A 21,049-nucleotide genomic window follows, 5' to 3' on the forward strand; every position below is an offset into this window, starting at 1 on the left:
CAACTTTTAAAGTACCTCAGACATAAACTTTCTTCAGCTGCTTACCTGCGTAGGTTTCTGTCAGATTCAACACACCACAAAAGGCTACTGGTGTTTCAGAAGGGATCTGTCACCTTGCCAGACATTTAAGTGGTAGCAAAACAACAGAGGCACTTTCAAGTTTGTGCAGAGAATCCTGAAAGTCTCAATTCAGTTCGACTTGGACAGTGCATCCTACATCTCATCAGACACAGCATGGGGCTACTCTGCCTTCCCAAAGCATGAGTTACGAGCGCTGCCCTGATCCTTTCCCAAGTGATCCCTGTATCTAACGCGGAAGGAGTCGGTCAGAGGAAAAAGCACCAGTATCCCCCAGTTGCTAGGTAACAAGCAGGAAGATCCTGACCTGAATTCTTAGTGGAGGCTGATGTTACTCAGGAAGCTTAGCTGGGTCCTTCCTGGAAAGGGAGAGCCAAAAGTTACTCCTGGCTTTGTAAAGGCCACTGCGTAGCACCCAGGACAAAGGGACAGCTGCTGAGCTATTTTTATGATAAAAAGGCACCTGTTGTGAAAATAGGAAGCACACATACAAAGATGGAGGGTGACATTTTCTGCTCCTCACGCCAATGAAACCAGAAAGTTTTTAACCTTAAAATAAGATCTATTTCAAATCTGATAATAAATAAAGCAGAAGAAACCACCCACCCTGTGTACAGCCTCAACATTAATAAATGCAATGAGAATATTAAGCATGTGAAAACAACAACAAAAAAAAAAAAGTTATCCTATACACCATACTATGAAGTATAATCTAAAGCCAAATTCAACATAGAAAACTGGAAGGAAGCAGAATCAGGGAAATTTATGATGACACGAGAACACTGCATTTTCTGGCCATGTAAATATTTCAAGTTATTGCCATGCCACATATCGTCATGTATTAATTACTCTATTTAGCTTGCAAATTCCTCAGGATGTGTTTTCTAACAGATGAAAAGTAAATGCTGAGCCAGACCTGAAGAGCTTAAGTGCCTCTGAGTCCCTTGGATGTGGTACACCCAGCCCTATAATCCTGTATAACAAAAGTAAATAATGCCTCCTCATATGCAGAATAACACAAATGTCAAAAACCCAATTATCTGGAAAAGATGCCTGTTTGCTTTCTACTGGCTCCAAGGAACATCTTGGCAAAAATAGCATAAAAGCAGTGCTGTGCACACCATGTGTGACAACGCTCCCATAGGCTGGAGGGGCCCATGAGGCTGGGAGGGCTGAGGGGTATCGGTGCAGAAACAAACCCTTTCATTCCAGTCAGCTGCTTCCCCATCACATCTGAGCACATTGTCACATGTGAGCAGCTCTCTCATTGCTCATGTAGATTCTGCCAGTCCCAGACAGGGGTTTCCATGACGTCTCTAGCTCAGCCAGGGCACTAGCTTCCATATCTCTGCATGAGTTCACAGTGGGTGTACCTACCTCTGTTTGCAGTGGGTGTACTTACACCCAACCACTACACAGGCAATTGCTCTCCTAAAGAAGGGTCTCAGGGACAGCAGAACTGTCCTGTCACGCCAAGAGAAGTCCAGCAATAACCTTAAAAGGAATCATTCCACAATAGCCTTCTAGCTGGTAGAAACAAAGCAATGCTTTAAAGGAAGGAAAGGCACACAAGTGTCTTTGCAGCCCTGCTCAGCTGTTCAATGGCACACCTAAGGCATACCCCTAATGTATCCCCAAAAATGTACCGTAACAGATTTAATGAATTCAGTGGCCTGATAAATCTGTTTTCAGCACAGACTTGAGGTCAAGAAGAAGTCTTTTAACTATGCTTCAGATCTTTCCCTCCCCATAAACGTCTATTTATCCAGGGAATCAGACTATCCCTGCAGCAATTATAACTGCCCAAAACCAGATGAGTATTATGGTGCTTCAAGTACCTTTCTGAACAGGAGCCAAAGCTCCTATTGAAAAGAAAATTATAGTTCTTTCATTCATTTCCCTTTCTCATTTTATTGCAGAAAAAGAGCTCAGAGTTAAGTCCTAACCCATAAGCACTTAAATTTCCAGATAAAATAGTTACTGATGTCACAGTCTGAATTCAGCAGGGACTGAATTAATCCAGGTTTTAAATAGATTCAAAATATAGAAATCCCTATAGATAACCAGTAGGCATTTGGAGGAAATATGCTGAAAATTTAAGATATTAAATATATACTCACCTGCTACTAAAGAAAAACCGAGCATGTAACAACACAGCACAAATCAGAAAACACATCTCTATGCAGTACAACTGATTTTTAAGCAATGCAGATACTCTGAAACAATTTTCTGATGAAAGGCCATCTTACAGATACTATCACCAGGAGGCAAAACAGTGCAGAGAATCTACTCATAGAAATATCTGTGTTTTAGATAGCTCTAGACTATTTTTTTTAACATAGATTCAGCTTTTGCAAATCAAGTGAAGTGGATGGAACTTCAGTGCATCTTTTCCTATGAATTCTTCCAAATGGTCTTAATGTTCAGCCACGCAACAAGGTGCATTAAATAGCAGATACTAGAGAAACCAGAGGAAGCTTGGCAAGATGAAAGGTGTGGCAAATACAAGCTTTTACTAGTGAAGTCCTTAATAGAGGCAAAGATAAATTAAAAGACACAAGTATGGTAGATTTGAGAAGAAATGGAGAACTGCTGAGCCCAAAAGAGAGAGGAAGAAGAAAATAATTTCAGGATTCATGCAAAAGCTAGAAAAAAGATGTAGATAAAAACAATGCTGTTGGAAATGCTTATTCCATGGAAAGCACAAATTGGACACCTCTTCTCTCTTTTAGCATTTCCTCCTGTCATGTCTTGAACAGCAAGAACACGTAAGTAGCAAAACGGATTTAAGTGGAGTAGAGAAAATTCATTCCATAGTGTTAAAAATAACCTGTTGCATCTTCTTATTGTCTAAACTGGCATAACTCCACCCACTTCATTTTATGCCAGCTTAAGACTTGGTCAAATGCTATAAGAGGAAGGTAGCAGTTCTCTTACATGTTTCACTTTGCCTGCAGGCAGCCTTCTGCAAATGGTGTGTCTATTCCAGAGGAACATACTTAATGAAGAATTTAATCTCCCTGATGAATACAGATAGATGCCAAAGTGCCAAACTTGTCAACACACCTTGCAACAAAACACAGTGTTAAAATTTGCTTTACTTGGCTCTATACTTGCAAAGCCATGTAAAACAGACAGCTCCAAATTGCCTGACTTCAACCACTGAAAGTCAAATACTGCTGCTCAAATCCCTCTGCACAGGTGTAGTATTACAGTAATTGAGACGGTCCCTAATCTGCTCACATCTCCACTCACATCAGTGACACAGTGCCGAGAAGTCTCTGGGCTGTTCAGCCGCAGAAGGAGCTGCACGAAGCACTGATTCACGCTGATGAATTGTAACCAAGCAACACTGCCAGCATCTCTCCAGCCCATTGTTCAACTGAGCTGGGGAGAATAGCAGCAGAACAGCCCTGAAAAAACCTGCCAAATTCCAACTTCAATTAAAGGATACCATCGTCTTACACTCAGCACAGTAAATTCTTTAGCCAAAGTTTAACAGAAATAAACTGTTACTTCCCTCTCAGTAAAGATAATGATGTGCCTGAAGGCAGCAAATTAATTTCTGTGTGTCCAGGACCTCTCAGAAACCATCTTTACAAAAGCAAGAGTTGAAATTTACTTGACACAATAAAATGCAGGGCAATGAATTATTCATCTGAGCAGAGGGACAGAAATACTGCCTTTTTGTTAGTCTGGCTATTAGACACTGAGGGAAACTAAAGAAAACTTTCTCAGATACAGCCAACACAGTAACAACACAGAGGAAATGGAAAGAAAATAGATATTTTTAGGCTACAATACTGAAATATTTTCCTTTTTTTGCAGTTAAGTGGTGGGATTATTTGTTCTGTTTAATGCCACAGAACTGGATGTCAAGAACAAAATTCACTGCAAAATTATCCACCATTGCCCTTCATGGAAATAAGATGACACAGTCTGCTAACAAAACTATTGGTTACTAGATGTTTTTGCAATGTTCAACAGTATCCTCATTTTACCAGAAAAAGAAAAAAATCATGTATAACTTAAGAATATGATACAGAATTGACTTGTTTTTTAACATAAAAGACAGGCTAGCAGCTGTAGGCATTTCTCAGAGCATAAAAACCAAAAGCACTGACCTGTAAAACAGAAATAGTAATAACATCTGCTAGACTTCTGGGCTCTGAAATCACATTTCCTGAGAGCAAGTTTCCAAAAGAAAGGCTGGGCACTTATGTAAGATACCAATTCCCTTTTCAATGGACAATGTTTCTCTTTTGAAATTTTACGTAAAAGCCTAAGTGCAAAGCCACACACATCTTTATTATCCAGGAATTATTGTAGTAGGGCAAAGTAACAAAATGCCATACCACTGGCATAAAAATAGATTTATCAATGTCTTTCAGAATTTGTGATATCACAGAATTATAGAATGGTTTGGGTTGGAAGGGACTCTAAAGATCATCTAGTTCCAATCCCCCTGCCATGGGCAGGGGCACCTTCCACTAGATCAGGCTGCTCAAAGCCCCATTCAACCTGGCCTTGAACACTTCCAGGGATGGGGCATCCACAAATAATATTAGATCACCCTATTTGCTTACTCCCACACTTGTCTTTCTAGTCCCTTTCTAAAAACAAGGTTCCTAGGTGTGGTCTTTTCAATCCCATCATGGGGGATCAAGCAGTTCTGTAGTCACTATTCTATGTGGAGTATCACCAGTATCTCACAAAGGCAGGAATGCTACTGCTTAGACTCTGCCTGCTTGATAGTTTAGGGTCCTTATAAATCCTCAAATCTGCCACAGGCTTTGGCACTACACAGGACTCCTTATAGGCTCAAAGCCTGCTCTCCCATGGTATGAGTTCCCACCAACTTCCTCTCAATGTGAGCAGATATTTAAAGCAGAACTTGGTCTCATCATCTTCTTTCCCTTCATATGTTTGCCAGATGGCTTTATTTAATGTCTGTTCTCTGAATTGGCTCTTAGATAATTTTTTTTCCTTTACATTTGCCATCTGCTGGTCCAAACAGCTGAATGATACACTTCCTTTTCAATCTTATAGCATAAATTCATTCTTGCTGTCAACTTGGCATCCAAAATAGTATGGCAGGCAGACTGGCAGGTCTGGGTGATGCCTTGCTCCACCAACAGAAATTCTGTCCTTGTCCCTTTGACAGCCATTAGCATAGGAGCAAAGTTTTAAGTTAAGATGGAGCAAAGTACAAAGCCAGAGCAAAAGACAGGTACCAAGAAGAACTGTGAACCACGTTCAGTGATGAAAAGTGGTCTGTGTTGCAGCTGTTTCTTGGAAGCAGGATTTGCAGCCCCAGCAGCTGGCAGGGGCCTTCTTGTACAAAGAGAAGAAATCAATTTATGCAGCAGCTGAATGCAGAGAATCACATATGGACTTCCAAAAGAAACAAATGCTGTGTGGGGAAAAAACTTGACTCAAAACCTTGAAATAATTTTCCAGAGTCTTCAGCAACTGTCTTGCTCTTTTCACTGAAAATGTATGAGGACTCTTGTGAAATAACTGATGTGGATATGCGACTGTGCCTTCACCCCACAGGGTGCCCAGCCTGGTTTGCACTACAGGGGCAGTGCCAGAACAAGGGCTTGCAAAACTGCAATTGCAGCTGGCTGGGAAGGGCGTCAGGAGGAGGACAGAAGCAGCACAAGAGGAGGAGCAAGGGAAAGGTGCCAAAAAGTCTTGTTATGACCCCACCTAAATGCCTAAGAGCAAGGTATTACGGAATTGCTTGAATGCACATGTTTTACCTGTCTCGTTACGTTAAACTCAGAATTTTTTAGGGAATATTCTGTCTCAAGTGTTTGCACAGTTCCAAGCACAATAGCTTTTTGTGCTGAGTCCTTTGAATACTGTAAGAATACAATTGAATAATAAGAGCAGTAAAAAGCCTGATGCTATTCATACATGAGAATATCTCACATGGCTCTGGAAAAATCACAGCCACAGCAACACTCTCAATAAACACATTTGCTACTCCTCTCATTACTATTGTGGCTTTCTTTTATGGATAAAGACAGAAAAAATGTCATGAAAAAAATTAACTGTATTTCATATCTGAATGCCACAAAAGACCAACAGTTTATCCAAACAATGTAAGTGAACAAAAGCTTGAGAATTCCTACTTTAATGCTTCTATGTATATCTAAATTTGCAAATACACTTGTCTTTTTCTGTTTCCCCTATGGTTTTGGTGGCTCAGCTGACATCCAGTAGCCTGTCTACTCTTCACTTTCTGCACACATTACATGGTCAAGTAAGTGGAAATGGTGTGACGTTTGCAATGTCTTGATCTCTTAATGTTTAGATAAATGCCGATAGTACAGAGCTGATCCTAGTTTTCCAGAGTTTGCTACCTCAGTTATGAAGGTAATAAACCTAACCTGGTGGTTCAGTGCTCTTGGTCTCAGCAGCTCTGTAGGTCCATTGAAGCCTAAAGAAAAACTCCTTAATTAGCCAGTTAGTGTCAAATAAAGCACAATTAAGCTCAAGTGCCACTAAAGAATAAGATGTATAAATTCTTTTGCAATGCAAATTCCTTTGCTGCTGAACTGTATGGAATTGACCCACCTGCTCCAGGTCTCCATGTTACCTGATACTTCGTACACCACCCAATGTTCAAGGGAGGGGTGCTGAGAAACAAATTTCTTTAAATTCCCAAGCTGCTTTATATGCTTCATGTTGCTGATTTGCAATCAGATTCTGGTTGTCACCATCATGAATGGAAGGATAAAAATTCAGTGACAAGTTATGAAATGTTACATCTGCTCTAAAAGGTAGAACGACCAGCCAAAACCAATGTGTCAAAGAAATGTGTAAAACAGCTCCAGATTTATCCAGATCCAGCACAAGCCAGGTCTATATTTGAAAGCTGCACTGGTGCAGATGTTAGTAGGTGTATGAATAAAGGGTGGGAAGACTGTACCACCAGTTTACATATCCATGGTAACTAAGAGAGGATCTCCTGAGAAAAGGAACTGTGAAATGGGGAACAAAGAATTCTTTTCCCCTTTGAGGGCTAAATAGCTCACACCATCTAGTGAGATTATTTAGGCTGGGGACACATGCACCTCCGTATCATAAGAGCAACACGGAAAAAAGAACAACATGACATCTTCAGTCCTCAGAGGGCTTGTCTAGCCTGTACTGTGGTCCATGTCTCTGCATGTTCACAGCTCTTGTTCCACCTAGGCTGAAGTTGATGCAAACACACCCAGTGGCCATTCAAACAACCCATTATAATATACATAATACAGTACAGTACCCAAGACATACACTGGCTGGGTGGGATGTGAAGACCAGAAAGAAACAATGGCCTTCTATGCAGCTCTCAGGTTACAGTATTTAGGCACCAATCACAGAACCATTTAGGCTGGAAAACATCTTAGAGGCCACTGAGTCCAACCTTTAATCCAGCATTGCCAAGTACTAGTGTAGCTTATTTCCCTCTGTATGTATGAGTATGCTCTGAATACATTTATGATGACAAAACTGCATCAGCTCTAGGCTGGGTTTTACAATTTATACTGATTCATGACTACTCATAAAAGTTCTATTACTATTGAAGGACAATGTCCAGAGGAAGTATAAGCAATTTCAGAAGAATTAAAAAGCCAAAAGACTCCGTGCAACACAGAGTGATACCAGTGTCCTCACACATGTTCCATGATTCAAATGATTCAAAGGGCAACCACTTGAGTTCCCAACTGCTGTGTTCCCTAAACAACACTCACAGACAGAACAGACAGAACTGCCATCTATCTCCATTTCCTTACAACCATCATTGGAGCAGGAGGGCAGTACTATCACCAGCACTAAGCTGAGCCCACCTGGACTGGATTCTGGGTGCCTGCATGCGGAGCTGCCAGGCAGAAGTCAGACAGAACAAAAGAAATAGGCAACATCTTCCATGCTGCTGTACATAACCTCTGAAGCAAAAGGATGAAAAATTTCTACAAATATAGTTTCTTTGAATAACCTCCTTTTCTTATTCTACTGCCTCTGCCACAATTTTTAGTTTTAGATATGTGAGTCTCTGCATATGGTCAAATTCTCCAGCTTATTTTGGGTCCAGGTTTTTCTTGGGTTTTACTAGAGGCAAGAAAGATTGATATCAGAAAGAAAGGGGAAATAGAAAGAAAATTGAGGAAAACAAAGCCTTTACATAGCCAGAAAGTCACCTGAATATCCAAACAGAAGCAGAAATGTTCCTTCCTCTTTTTAAATATATCTTCTGTTTCCATGTTATACTAACTACATGGTATGTTTTTTAAATAATCTGTTTTAAAATAAATTGGGTGTGATCTAGTTGCTAAATGTTGTGTGATTTGATTTGATATTTACACAGCAGAGCAAACTACTTTCCTAATCTAGAATAAGATGTAAAATTCTACAATGCCTTTAAGAAAATGGGACTTAAGTACTTTTTTTTTTTTCCAATGACAGGTAAGCCTAGGAAAAAGTAATTTTCTATTTTAGTTGGTTTTCAAAGTCTTAGAATTGACAATTGCATATAAAAAATTTACACTTTCACTTTTACAGCTATATGAAATCAGCATTGATTTATGCAGCACACAGTGTCTTTATTTCTTGATTAACTTCCCTTCAGGTTTTCACTGTAAGCCAGTGATATTTTATTAGAGATAGCAGTGATACTTGTATTAATTTCCTTTATTATATTCCCTCATTATAGTCCCTCATAACTTTGGCAGGTGGTCCTTTGAGTAAAGGGACAAAAGGACTTTTAGGTCCTGTGAGTAAAGGGACAAAAGGATAAATAATTTGTGATGGTGTAACTGGAGTCCACCCCACATACAAGAGGCAGGTTACAGCTCCACAATGAACTTTGGTTCTGACACACTCAGCCTTGTGCTTTGACTCAGCAGAGTAAATAATGCTCTTTACAAGCAGTCTGCACAAAATTGCCAGGGCGTTCTGGTTTAACAAACAGAATGTTATCAGGCATTACGCATCCAATATAATTAATTAAGACATTTAAAAACTGAAGTGGTCTCACCCAGTATTTGGCAATTTATTGTTACTAAGCAAAGTGGCCAAGTAATAAGAAACATCACAAAGACTAGCTAAAAGTTGAAGATCATTTTGATAACGAACCTTCTCATGTAAGTAGACCATTTGCATGTTCCTATCACAGTAGCACTCCCGCCTTCACTAGCAAATGGCTTCTGCTTCCTTACCCTAACCTTTTAAAGCAGATACTGTCTCCAGATCACTATAAACTGTACAGACTGTTGTGGAGTAAAAGTTTTAATAACATCACAGCAGACTGTGGCTTGGGCTTGGGCTGAGTTAATTCAGCCTCAGTCTAATTCTAACAGTCAAATAAACAGAGTTAGAATGATGTTCAGTGCTATTGTAAATTTCAACCACATTCCATACTGCAGAGTGGATGGAAAAAACAAAATGGTGTAATCACTTATAAATACTATGAAGAAAACTAGATTGGTCACTTTTATTTTGCCCTATGCTTCAGAAATAGATGCTATTAAAATAACAACTAGTCAGATACAAAAAGCTAGGAGGAAATGAGACTTTATGTTATGGAAATACAGCTGACAAACAGTGCTGTGTAGGAACAGATGTGGTTGAAAAACAATGAAATACTTTTCAGCAGAATTTGCAAGTTTGTTTTGTGGAGGTGGAAGAAGGAAGCCCTTGCTGGAGATTCTCACACCATTATCCACAGATCCAAAGTACCTAGGAGTTCGACAGGAAGTTGAGGTGTACCTATCTGCACACATGGTACTCTTATCTTGTGACTGAGCTACAGCTTGTGACTTTCATTTAGAATACGACAGCAAAGCAGCTGAGCTGGTTATTAAACCAGACTGTTGAAGCAATATAAGTAAAAACTACAGAATTTGATTTAAAGTCTAATTGTCAGTATTTCACTTTGACTAAGAAACTCCTTACACCAGGCTCATTGCAAGAGTTGCAGAGAATGTTTCAAGAAAACTGATCAAAAATCCTTTGTGGACACATGACAATTTACAGTGCTCTCTGCTCACAGAATCATTTCATATCAGATTCACAGGATTAGCTATTGCTAAAAACATCCTCTCACTGTGAGAAAGGTCATGGAAACAACCTCTTTACTCTAGAGCAGACAGCAGTTCCTTAAAGTATTCCTTCAGAGTCCAAATAAAAACACTCATACACTTGTGTTAACAGTGTTGAGTTACGCAAGCATTGGTAACCAGTTTAAAGAGCATAATTTTGTCAAAACAGCAGGCCAGCTACTATTATTCTTCTGTATAATGCAGACTCAATGCAAATGTCAGAGTAGCCAGACTGTTTACTCAGTTCAGGTATTTCTGAAATGGACTAACCTTCAGTGTCATAAAACTTTGCCCGTTCAAGGGTTGAAGCCCTCCTGGGGACCCTGGGTTATCAGATATGCAGTGCTATATTATTAAAAACCCATTATTTCAACTTGCTTCTAGGAAAGATATACTTCTTTTCCTCCCATCATCTTCCACTGTTAAATTCCAAGTTAATAATCCATTGTTGCAACAGGTTTAAGCATTACTGACGCAATTCAAAACAAGAGTAAAATGCAACAGAGCTTCCTTATCCAAGGACATAATGAAAGCAGCAGAACCATTATCTATAAATGTGTGGCAAGTCTAAAGGAGCAACTTATGTTCTAGGGCAGAGAGTTGTCCCTTAAGATTGCCATCACAAATGCAGGTATTTGTATGGCAGAGATGTTTCTGTGCAAAAGAAGAAAGCAAGGAAGGAGAAACTCTGCAGGGGAAACAGTAGTAAAGGCTGCAGAAAGTCTGAGGGAAAGGAAGAATTGTTATTGAAAAATCAGTCCTAAAAAGGGCTAATGATAGGGCACCACTTCACTGGTGGCGGAACAAAATAGGGAGGGATGCTCAGAGAAGCCTCCCTCCTCTTCAATGAATTCTACTTCATTCATGGAATCAAGGTTTGTTTGGGGTTTTGCTTTTAATTACCAGGATTAGATCTAGCTTCATCATCAGATTAACATTAGCTAAAAGCCTGGTTTTGACCTAAGTTTTGACAGCCTTAGATCTCAAGTTAATCTAGGGACATGACCCAATTCTGACCTTGCAGCAGATCCGTGCTCTGTCTTGCCCACATACAGCTTTTCATACACACTATACTGTGATCTCAAATGCCCATGTGAAAGTGGAAGCAGCAGCAGATTGACTTTCAGCTGGCTTTTGTTGATTTCTTTCACAGCTGTAGGAAGCATTAACACTGGCACACCTGTCAAATGAACCAAGAGAGCCTGTTCTACAGCCAAGAGGCCACAGATAGGACAATAGCTCTGCAGCCCACCAAACCATGGGATCCTGCTCTCACAGGCTCCCTTCTCCTGTGCTGAACTCCATCCACCTGTCCCAGAAGCCATAATGCTCCTCACTGTATTCTGCACCCCAGCTTACCAGACACGTTCTCTTCGCACCATCACAGCACCCAACACAACACTCCTCCAGACACATTTGCAGGTACCTCAGAAATTCTGTCCAGCACATAGAAGGAGCTGATTTCCTGAAGTCCTTTCGGCTTCTCTGCTGACTGCACTATGTGCCACAGTTTCTCAAAAGTAATCTGCTGTTTCAGAGAAACACAAGACTTATGAGGAGAACATGTCCATTCATTCACGATATACACTCCTCTACAAATACGTAACACAGATTGGAACTGACATTCAAGATGACCCACACCCTATATAAGCCTCATGAAAAGTGCCTACTTATTCACTTTTCCAGCTTGGCAAACTAAGCCTCCATACTCAGTGTCAAGCTAAAACATTTGTTAAAATAATTCTTGGCTTCCTTTCATTCCAAACAAATTCATCAGACAGATATTTTAAGTCATATTCTATTCAAGCAAGCAGAAGTAGAAAGGTAAAAAAAGTAGAAATGCAGAAGCCTTCAATAATTAGAATAATACTTTTTTTGGTACACCTTTCTCTTCCACATAAGGATAATGGAAGGTTTCAGCTATTTTTGAGGTCACTGTCTCCAATTAAGAGAAATGCATGAGCTTTAAACAAATCAGACAACCGTGGAACAATTTTAATCCCTGAATGAATAAATCCCTTGAGGGACGTGGCTGCAGAGAAATCAGTGGGCAATTCTATTAAGCCTTAACAGCAAATAAGGTACAATCTGGCTTCTACAATGAACCTCAAAGCCACAGATCCTGTCATAAGAATTTATCAGATTTGTGTGATCAGTCATCAGTGTAAAGAGTCCGATTATACCCAGAGTATCTTCTGCTTACAGCAGCTGTTGGAACAGTGTTGTACAGGGCCATCTCTGAGTTAGGGGCTATAATCTTATGGCAAAAGAAAAGACAGAAATAAGTGTTAGCTGGGTGAATACTCAGTTGTTCCAGTGAACTCCTACTCTTATCGGCACCCTGCTGCCCACTGACCTTACCTCCAGCCCCAAAGTGTAAAGAGAAGTGTGAGCTGTGACTGTGAGAAAATTGGCATTTGCTCCCACAGCCTTTCACAGCAACATATAAATGACCTCCTTTGCCCTACAGACTGGAAGTGCTTTCTCTAGCTGTGGGATCAAACACAAATCATTCATACCAAGCTATAAAAAGTCCACAGACTAGCACAGAAAATAGAACTGTGCTTTAAAAAAAAAAAAAATCATCAAAACAGAAGATGCAATTTCCCCTCCCCTTCAATATACCTAAAAGCTCATCTACTGACCCCTGCCAGGGTAAGGACAAAATCACTTTGCTTGATGTGGGTGATACAGCTTAGCTCATATCTAGGAGCCTCTGCCTCAGGCTGCATCTGCTCTTGTAAGTGAAACACTCTCAGGACTGTTCTGTGGCACCGGAGGCAACGCTTGAAACCAAACTGCTAAACTCTCATGATCTTCAAAAGAGGTTGACTACATCCACTCCACTTGCTGCAAACCGTCACCAACCTATCCAACCACGATTGCATCCAGAGCTGTTCCAACAACCCAAGATCAATGACAGCCTGACCCAGGAACATTTCCTGCACTAGTAGTTTAGATGCATCTTCCCTGTCCACCTACCTGAATTGTTCAGATCTGTAGCATGACCAAGGTACATGGCAGCTGCCTTCTTTGCTCACAGAATTTCCTTTCCTTGAAATCAAGGCATGTGAACAAGGAAAGAGGATGAAAATGACACACATACAACTACTAACCAGACATGTTTCTTTGCTACAGACATGGCACACCCCGTGCTCCCAAGTTCAGAAGTACTCCTTATGAGCACCCACTCTTCAGATAAATAGTTATTGAGGGCCAGGTTTTCACAGCTATTAAATACCTAGAGATGGGAGCCATCACTTGCAATGAATAGGAATCATTATCCAACAAGATCCACAGCAGGATTTTGAGGTTAGGTGTCTCCTTCCTATTGCAGTTGACTGGGATTTATCCCTGAAGATGCTGAAAGTCTCTGTGTTGAGTGTCATGCCTTTGTTATCTCTTTACATGAAAGTACAATGTCTCCATAACATTGGCTTATGAAAGAAAGAAATACAGAAGTAATAGTACAGGCAAGTGATTTCCTCCCTCTGCTGGGTAAAAAAAATAACACCTGCATATTCCAGCTTTGCAGTCTTGCTTCATCTCTATCTCTGAGCAAAGAAATTGAAGTCCTGTGGAAGCTGCTCGGGTGAATTTCAACACTACCTGGTAGTGTGAGACAGGCAGAAATAGTTAAATAGCTGAATGCACACTGGTTTGTCATTTGGTCAAAGAGATTTTGTAGACATAATCAAAAAAAGGGAACCTTAAGTAATTAGAAAGAGCAAATAATTTTCACAGTGACACTTGACTTTTTTCCCCCAGCAACCTTTCACTGATGCAAGTCACCCAGAACTCTGTAATCTGCACAATCAGTTTAAAACACTGACATACATCTAGCACCTCGCTTTAAAAAAATAAACCAATAAAGCACAGCACTCTTCATCAGTTGGTTCAGTAGCAATTAGACAAACTGAGTTTACAGTCTGCACCATACTTCATCTCACAATAAAATTTGAAAAAGAGCTAGGCTACAATATTAAATAAAAAAAAAACCAATACTTGTGCTCCCATGATTTTGTAACAAATAACTTTTGAGAGAAGTACATATTCAATTGAATATTTGAGAGCAGTAACCTCTACAGTATCTTATAAAGCAGGCTGCTGAGGAACAAGAAACCCATGGACCAGATACAGCCTGTGACTTCACTTTGATAATTTTAGACTGAGTGATTAGAGGGGAATGCATTAGGACAAGAAAAAAAAAGTGTATCTGGGCCCTGTCAAATGAGTCTGACAGTTCTCCCTGGGCTGCAGTGAAAAAAATTCTCATTTCTCCTATAAACCAATACTAGGAGAAAATGATAGTGTACATTGACATGAGAAACTACTCCTCATTAACAGTTCCTATAAACCTTAATGACAACTAAGAGGGACAAAAGTAAAAAATGTTGTCCTCCTTATTTTAAAAACAGATTTATTTTTCAGAATTAACTTGGAAGTATTCATGTTAGGAAGCTACATCCAAAATACCTGAAATGGGCTCAATTTTCATAAACTGTTGAGTACTTCTCTCCATTAAAAAATCAACCTTTAGTCTATCCACCTTCAATGTCTCAAAGACATTAGCCACCTGGGACAGGACACCTCACTGAAATACACTAACTTGTCTTTCTTCAAATACTCCTTTTTAAAATCCTGACACAACAGTCCTAATGAGAATAGCATTTTCTTTTCTTGCTTGGATTATGTGCCAATGTGGCAAAATTCAACTATCACTGATAGCTTGAATGCACCAAGCAAGATATGGAGAAGGATCTCTGCAAGTCTGCATGTTCATTCGTGTTTGCAAAAACTGACATCACACAGATTAAGAGACTGATTGGCATATATTAACTGTTTGCTTAAATGATGATCAACTCCAGGTTTCTCATCTCCTCCTTTTGTTTCACACTGTCTTATGTATTTTTTCATGACATGCTGTTGAAGAAACTAAGGGCTGATTTCTCTTTGACTAATGACATTAAATAAATTCTGTTTTATTATGATGCTGCCACCTATAGTTTTTCTGAACACCACACCACCTCTGCACAGTTTTGATTTGCATTTAAATTTCTAAAAAATGCATTGTTTATCTTTTGCTAAAACTTTCCACATCACCCCACCCAGCAATGAAAACATCAAATAAAATGTTTGAGGGGACACGCTTTTGTCATCTTTCCTCTGTGATTTTCAGCTCCACCAAGTATTCTCCTCAGTTTTGGATACTCTGATGTTCTCTGATGAAGAGACTGCTTTCAGAAGGTCTGAGAAGAATGGGTGACTCAGAGGTGAATATCTATTAAACCAGCATGAACTGTTAATTTCAAACACCAGAGAGGATGCCTGAACACACTACACAATCAGCCTACAGTGCAGAAGACAGGATGAAAAACACATCTGAAGTTTCTGTGAGGCCTAAAGGAGAATTCTCACCAGATACTCCCATATATACTTCATTCATGCACTACTTCTGTACTCTGATTAGGACCACTAAGCAGAGACATAAATTCTCTTCCTCTCCTGATGCTTTTCTGTACTTTTCTGAAGCTAATTTATCATTAAATAAAAAGCAGACCTCAAATAGAACAGACATACATGCCTTCCACTGCAGAGCAACACACAAAGTGATGCGGATCTGGAATCTCTCCGTCCTGTAGTCCTACCAGTCGAGACCTAAGCCACAGGGATGTTTTGCACAGTGCTCCTACCTATGAAACTGTCAACTCTATGGTGATGCATTAAACACCACTACACCAATCAAAAGGCCTGTAGCTGCAGAAATTAGCTATTTGTTCTTCTTCTAGGAATGGAATTAGAAGGATAGGTAGACATATGTTTGTTCCTCCTTAACCTCCAATTCGTCCAAGTACCTATGGAAACTCTTGCATGTTTCCATGGTCAGCTGATGCAGTGCAACTCCTGCATCTGCCCAACCCCCTAATACCTTGAAAAAACCTTAGTGATACTGATTCCAGTATTAAAGAAGGAATGCCATAACTGTAAGATTAAAAGAGCTACTAATTTTGATGGCATACAGTGCCCTGAGTCCTTTAAGTTCCATATTATATTATATTTATAGCTTCTTTGTTCAGTTCCAGAATATTTTCCATTTTAGGAAGGAAAGAAATCTACTCAAGAATCAAACAAATCCCATAATTCTAAAATACAGGCAGCTGACTGCATTGTATTAGACGATGAGTTAGAAGATGGAGCAGTTCCTTTGTTATATTCTGTCTCTTTAAATAGCAGAATTGCCAAAGTTGGTGTGACAAAAGAATGACATTAAGAATGAGAACTGTGTAATCTTCCCATCTCAGTCAGCACTTAAGGATACAAAGGAGTAAAAAATGCTACTTGTCTCCATTGCCCAAAACTTCTATGTGCTGCAGATAAAAAACAAACAAACCAAAACACACTGAGCTTTTAGCTTTTCAGGGATGCAATATTAAACAATTTCATTAAAAATAAATTGCTTTTTTTAAAAAAATAAACTGATTTTCTGTTTTTAAAAAGGGAAAAAAACAGATCTATTGTGTATTTTTATCCACTGAACAAACAAACTGTTTATGGAGACTGTATCTCAGTGCAAGCTGAAGCACTTTTTATAACTGTGTACTCTCAGACTGTAAACTGAGATATTATCCCTAAAATCATTTAGTGTTTCCATAAAAGAAAAAGTTGTGCTGTCAAGACATTTTCCTTGAAGGACTCTTTTCAAAGCTACTTCTGTCTTAACTTAGCAACAAACTTCAGCAGAGAACCAGCTGGCAGAGGACACTACTGAATATACACGTGTAGGTTTTCCACATTCTGGAGCTGTCTGATAAAGTCTGCTCTGAAGCAGCTGGGAGCACGGAAAACCACGGGCCTGAGAATTCTGAGAAACCAAATGCACTGGAAGAAATACCAAAGAAATCAGTGCCCTGTTTTATCTCATTCTCTTTGAACATCAACTGGCTGGCTAAAAAAACATTTGTCCTAAGTAAATGCTCTAGTAATTACACTTCACTAGACTCATTCAAGGTCATGAAGAGTCAATGGTGATCAACTGCTAAAAAGCCCCACTTCTCTTATACTTGTTTTGATGCATATTTCTCTGAGTCATTGATTTAATCTTCCTTTTGATTATTTCAAAATTTGTCAGAATTTAAGGCATCACTAATTTCTACAGTGAAATTTACTCCCAAGGTGCATTTCAAAAGTGCTGCACAAGAGCAGATACACCATCTGCTGTTTAAAGAGTTCCAAGACCATTTTCTGTTACATTCCTACAACTGGATAAGCCACTATTGCTAAGAGGAATTCTACTGACTCCCTTTGAGGCTATATAGAGTACAGGCATCAAGAGTAACAGGACTTGCAAGAGGTATGAAAATGGTAAAATGGTACCCTTGAAATTAAGAAAATGATTATTTAAGTCTGAGCTTTACTAGAAGCATCACTGCTGATAGTTTTCACAGAAACATATACATTTACACTCTGCTCCCAGACTGCTGTCTGTATTTTCCCAGGGGGCAACAGACCCAGTTGCTTGGCTTTGAGCTGCCAAGACTTTTAGTTTAATCCTGTTATAACTCATCAAACAGATGTAGGCATTTTACACTCAGAATCCTACAACCCACTATGTGCAGTCTTTACAGATACCAAAAAACAGAATACTCCAGAATCCCTGTACTGATTGCATTGTTTACTTTTATGCTTAATTTCAAAACTTTACATTTTAAATGTATTTCAGAACAGACTCTTATATTGAATTGTTATATTGCACTGTTTTACCCACATCTACTTCCAAAAAGTTAGTCAAATACTGTATCAGGAAGATCTTTCTATTAATGACTTTATGAGATGACACAGATTTAATGAGCCTGTCTTAGCTTAACCCTCTTCATGTGTAGTGTGGAAGGAGAGAGACTGCAGTGCCACACTGAGAAGGCACTGGGGAGGGATTTGTGCAAGTATTGACCAGTTCAGAAACAAACTGAGACAAGGTTATCTAATCCAAATAATTCTGAGGGAGTTCTGCTGTCTTGAGGATGAGCAGCAATGCACAGAAATGCTTTGGTACAGATAAAGCCATCTTCCTTAAGTGAAGGAATGGATGTTTCACTGCAATAAAAAGGGTAGGTAAATGGTCTCCTTTCCTGACCTTTTTGCACAGACTCTCCCTTTAATAATACAGAAACATAAATCTTGCAGCAAGACTGTATATTTAATACCTTGGATAAATTACATTTTATGACTGAACTTCCATCTCTCTTGTGATTAACTCTCTTCCAGTATATGCACAGCTGGAAATGAAGCAGCTTTTCCTAAGAGCATCTTACAATCCTGGCATGTACAGCCTTCATTCTATTGCCTTCCAACAAAGATTCCCATGTTCAAGTGGACATCCTTTAGTATTTTGGACTTTTACAAACTAGCCATATTCAGTTCATCAGCACCTACAATTGCAGAAAGGCACTTCTAGGCTTCTGTAATGAAAAAGATAAATGAACTGTGCATGGCTGGGTATATACTACGTTTAATGGGCCAAAGCCTGAGCTTGCTGTTATGAAGCAGGAGGGCAGAGAACAAGAGAACTGATGGATTCCAGCTGTGCAGGGCACTGGAAAAGAGACCTGTGATATAGTAACAACAGACTTCAGAGTCACCTTCACTTCCTGCACAGTGAGTGCTCTGCAGGTCCCCATCTACAATGTGTGTTGGTTATACTCTCCAGTCAAAGACCAGTTGTGCTCAAAACACACATCTGAAATCAAGAGTGGAACAGATGGGCTGTGAGGCAATGACCATTTATTAAATCTTCACATAAAACAGGGAGAACTTGTCTATGTATTGTTAGACATTGATGATTTCACTTTTGTGCTGGTGATTCTGAAATGCAGCTTTACTACTGCAATAAATATTTGCCTGAGACATTTCCAAAATTCAATCCTATTTTCAGCTCCTCAGTAACAGTTCAGTGCCAATCCTTGTTATTTAGGAGTTTTTTTTTTTTCTCCTGTTTGCTACTCTTGTCATGCCTGTAAATACTGAGGCTACCAGCCAAGTACTGTACAGCTGTTAATGTCCTGCACGACAGAGAGGACAGCACAGGACAGAGAGGACAGCAGAGGCTGTCAGCACCTCCACAGGCTGAGTGGGAGCAGAACCCTTTCTTCTGTAGAGCTCAATGGCAGGCAGCACACACTCGTATTCCCATCCACTGCCTTAGAAACAGCACTGCCAGGTTAGCTCTTTTTTCTGTTTTTTTTTCCAAGAGAAGAATTAGACCCTATACACCCAGAAGCACATGCTAAATAAAACATTTTTTAATTAAAACCACAGCAGAATTTAAGTTCACAAGGTCTCTGTGAAAGCAAAGAAACATGACCTTCTACTTTCTCTAAACTCTGACGTCTATACATAGACAAACTAATTACCCATCACTATAAACAACCACAGACAGTTCCTACCTCATCACTGGATAAGCCTAAATGCACCTGCTTCCTTTTCTTTAATGATAAGCCAACTCCTACCCTGAAAACGCCTTCTTTCAATGATTAAAGAGCTACAAGGCAAGTGCCAGTAATAAAGTTACATTTTTTTCTTTCTGTAATTTAATCTTTGCCCTGTAGAAACTGCTGATGAGAGCTCAGTTCCACTTAAAATTTACATGAAAACAATCCATATCATGTTGCATGGAAAAGGACTGTTGCCCCAGTGTTTATTGGCATAGTGATACAAAGACTGAGAAATTACTCTGATGCAAAAAATTATGTACAGCCTTGTATCAACATCAAACAGGCTTTGATGTATGGTTGCTATTTTTGGAAGCTAATGATCTGTGAGTGATAAAGCAAATGAACTTCTTAATGATGACAAATACAGGAGAATGTACAGTACTAAGTAGAGAACATGAAGTCCAACCAAAGAAAGATTTATGGAAGATAGTTATGGTACCTAAGATTTATAATGGCAAAGTAAGAGAACAGGAAAAGCTTCTGGAAGATCTTGTGTGTCTACTTGGAATAACAATTCACAAAGGATGCAATGTACAGTCCACTGCATGCTTCTAGCTGATACTAACATTGCTTTTGGTATTTATATGCATATAAAGCATAAGACATGCAGTACTTTATCCAATTTAAATACAATTATAATAGCTATAGGAAAAAAAAACTGGGTTTTTAACTAGTGTGAAAATATGCAAATAATTAGTGTTTATATTGTTGGGGTGTTCCTATAAACTTCTCTTTTTATATCGGTGGTTTTCAGCTAATTCTGCGGCAAAACTGGCAAGCTGATGTTTTCACAATGAAAATTTCATTGTGCTCTTAAAAGGTTTTGAATTGAAGAGATTCCTATACAGCAACCTAAGATCCATCAGTGGCAATTAAAATTCAATACACTAAATATACTATGGATAGTAAAGTTTGGCAACAGAAGATAGCATAATAATGAAAACAATGCATTTGTGGTATTTCATGTCTGAAAATACATTAAAGAAGGGGGGAAAGTCACAGAATTTACGGCTAATTTCAGGGTAGAGGATCAGTCAGCATTTTGAGAGATATTTAAGGACAGGAAGAGAAAAAGGCACAGCCTTTCAGGGCAGGAATATACTGCCTGCTGAGCTCGGCCTTGCAGGTGGGAGCACAAGCCTCTGCACCGCAACCAATTCACACCTTCCAGAAACCCGGACCCGCCGGTCGCCAAGGAGCGGACATGGAAACCGGAGTCCCACCGGGTACGTGTGGCCTCCTAATCGAACCTCTCTTTTGCTTCAGGTTAAGCGTCTCCCGTCGCTGTGCTCGCAAACAGCGTCCTGACGGGACGTGGGGAAGGAAGCGAAGCCCTGGCCGACGGCAGCGGCCGCTGGCCCGAGGGAGCCGCGGCAGGCAGCGCCCGCT

At 39.7% G+C, this 21,049-nt stretch overlaps 1 protein-coding gene across 14 annotated transcripts in view; it reads right to left on the minus strand.

The window, feature by feature from the left end:
* Nucleotides 1-21,049, minus strand: part of CRACDL (CRACD like) — a 61,963-nt gene that overhangs the window by 40,825 nt on the left and 89 nt on the right. For 4 of the 14 annotated variants that reach the window (XM_085557852.1, XM_085557842.1, XM_085557817.1 and 1 more), the window contains exon 1: nt 11,599-21,048. The exons of 2 other annotated variants lie outside the window; for them this stretch is intronic. In XM_085557852.1, coding sequence (XP_085413978.1) covers nt 11,599-11,621 — 23 coding nt within the window. In that variant the 5' untranslated portion in view covers nt 11,622-21,048. Of the gene's footprint in view, nt 1-45 lie in introns of all 14 variants that reach the window. 8 more of the 14 variants (XM_085557865.1, XM_021546620.4, XM_085557869.1 and 5 more) reach the window with 5 other exon arrangements.

Source organism: Lonchura striata, chromosome 1 (assembly GCF_050655825.1).
Source record: "Lonchura striata isolate lonStrDom1 chromosome 1, ASM5065582v1, whole genome shotgun sequence".
Lineage (NCBI taxonomy): Eukaryota > Metazoa > Chordata > Aves > Passeriformes > Estrildidae > Lonchura > Lonchura striata.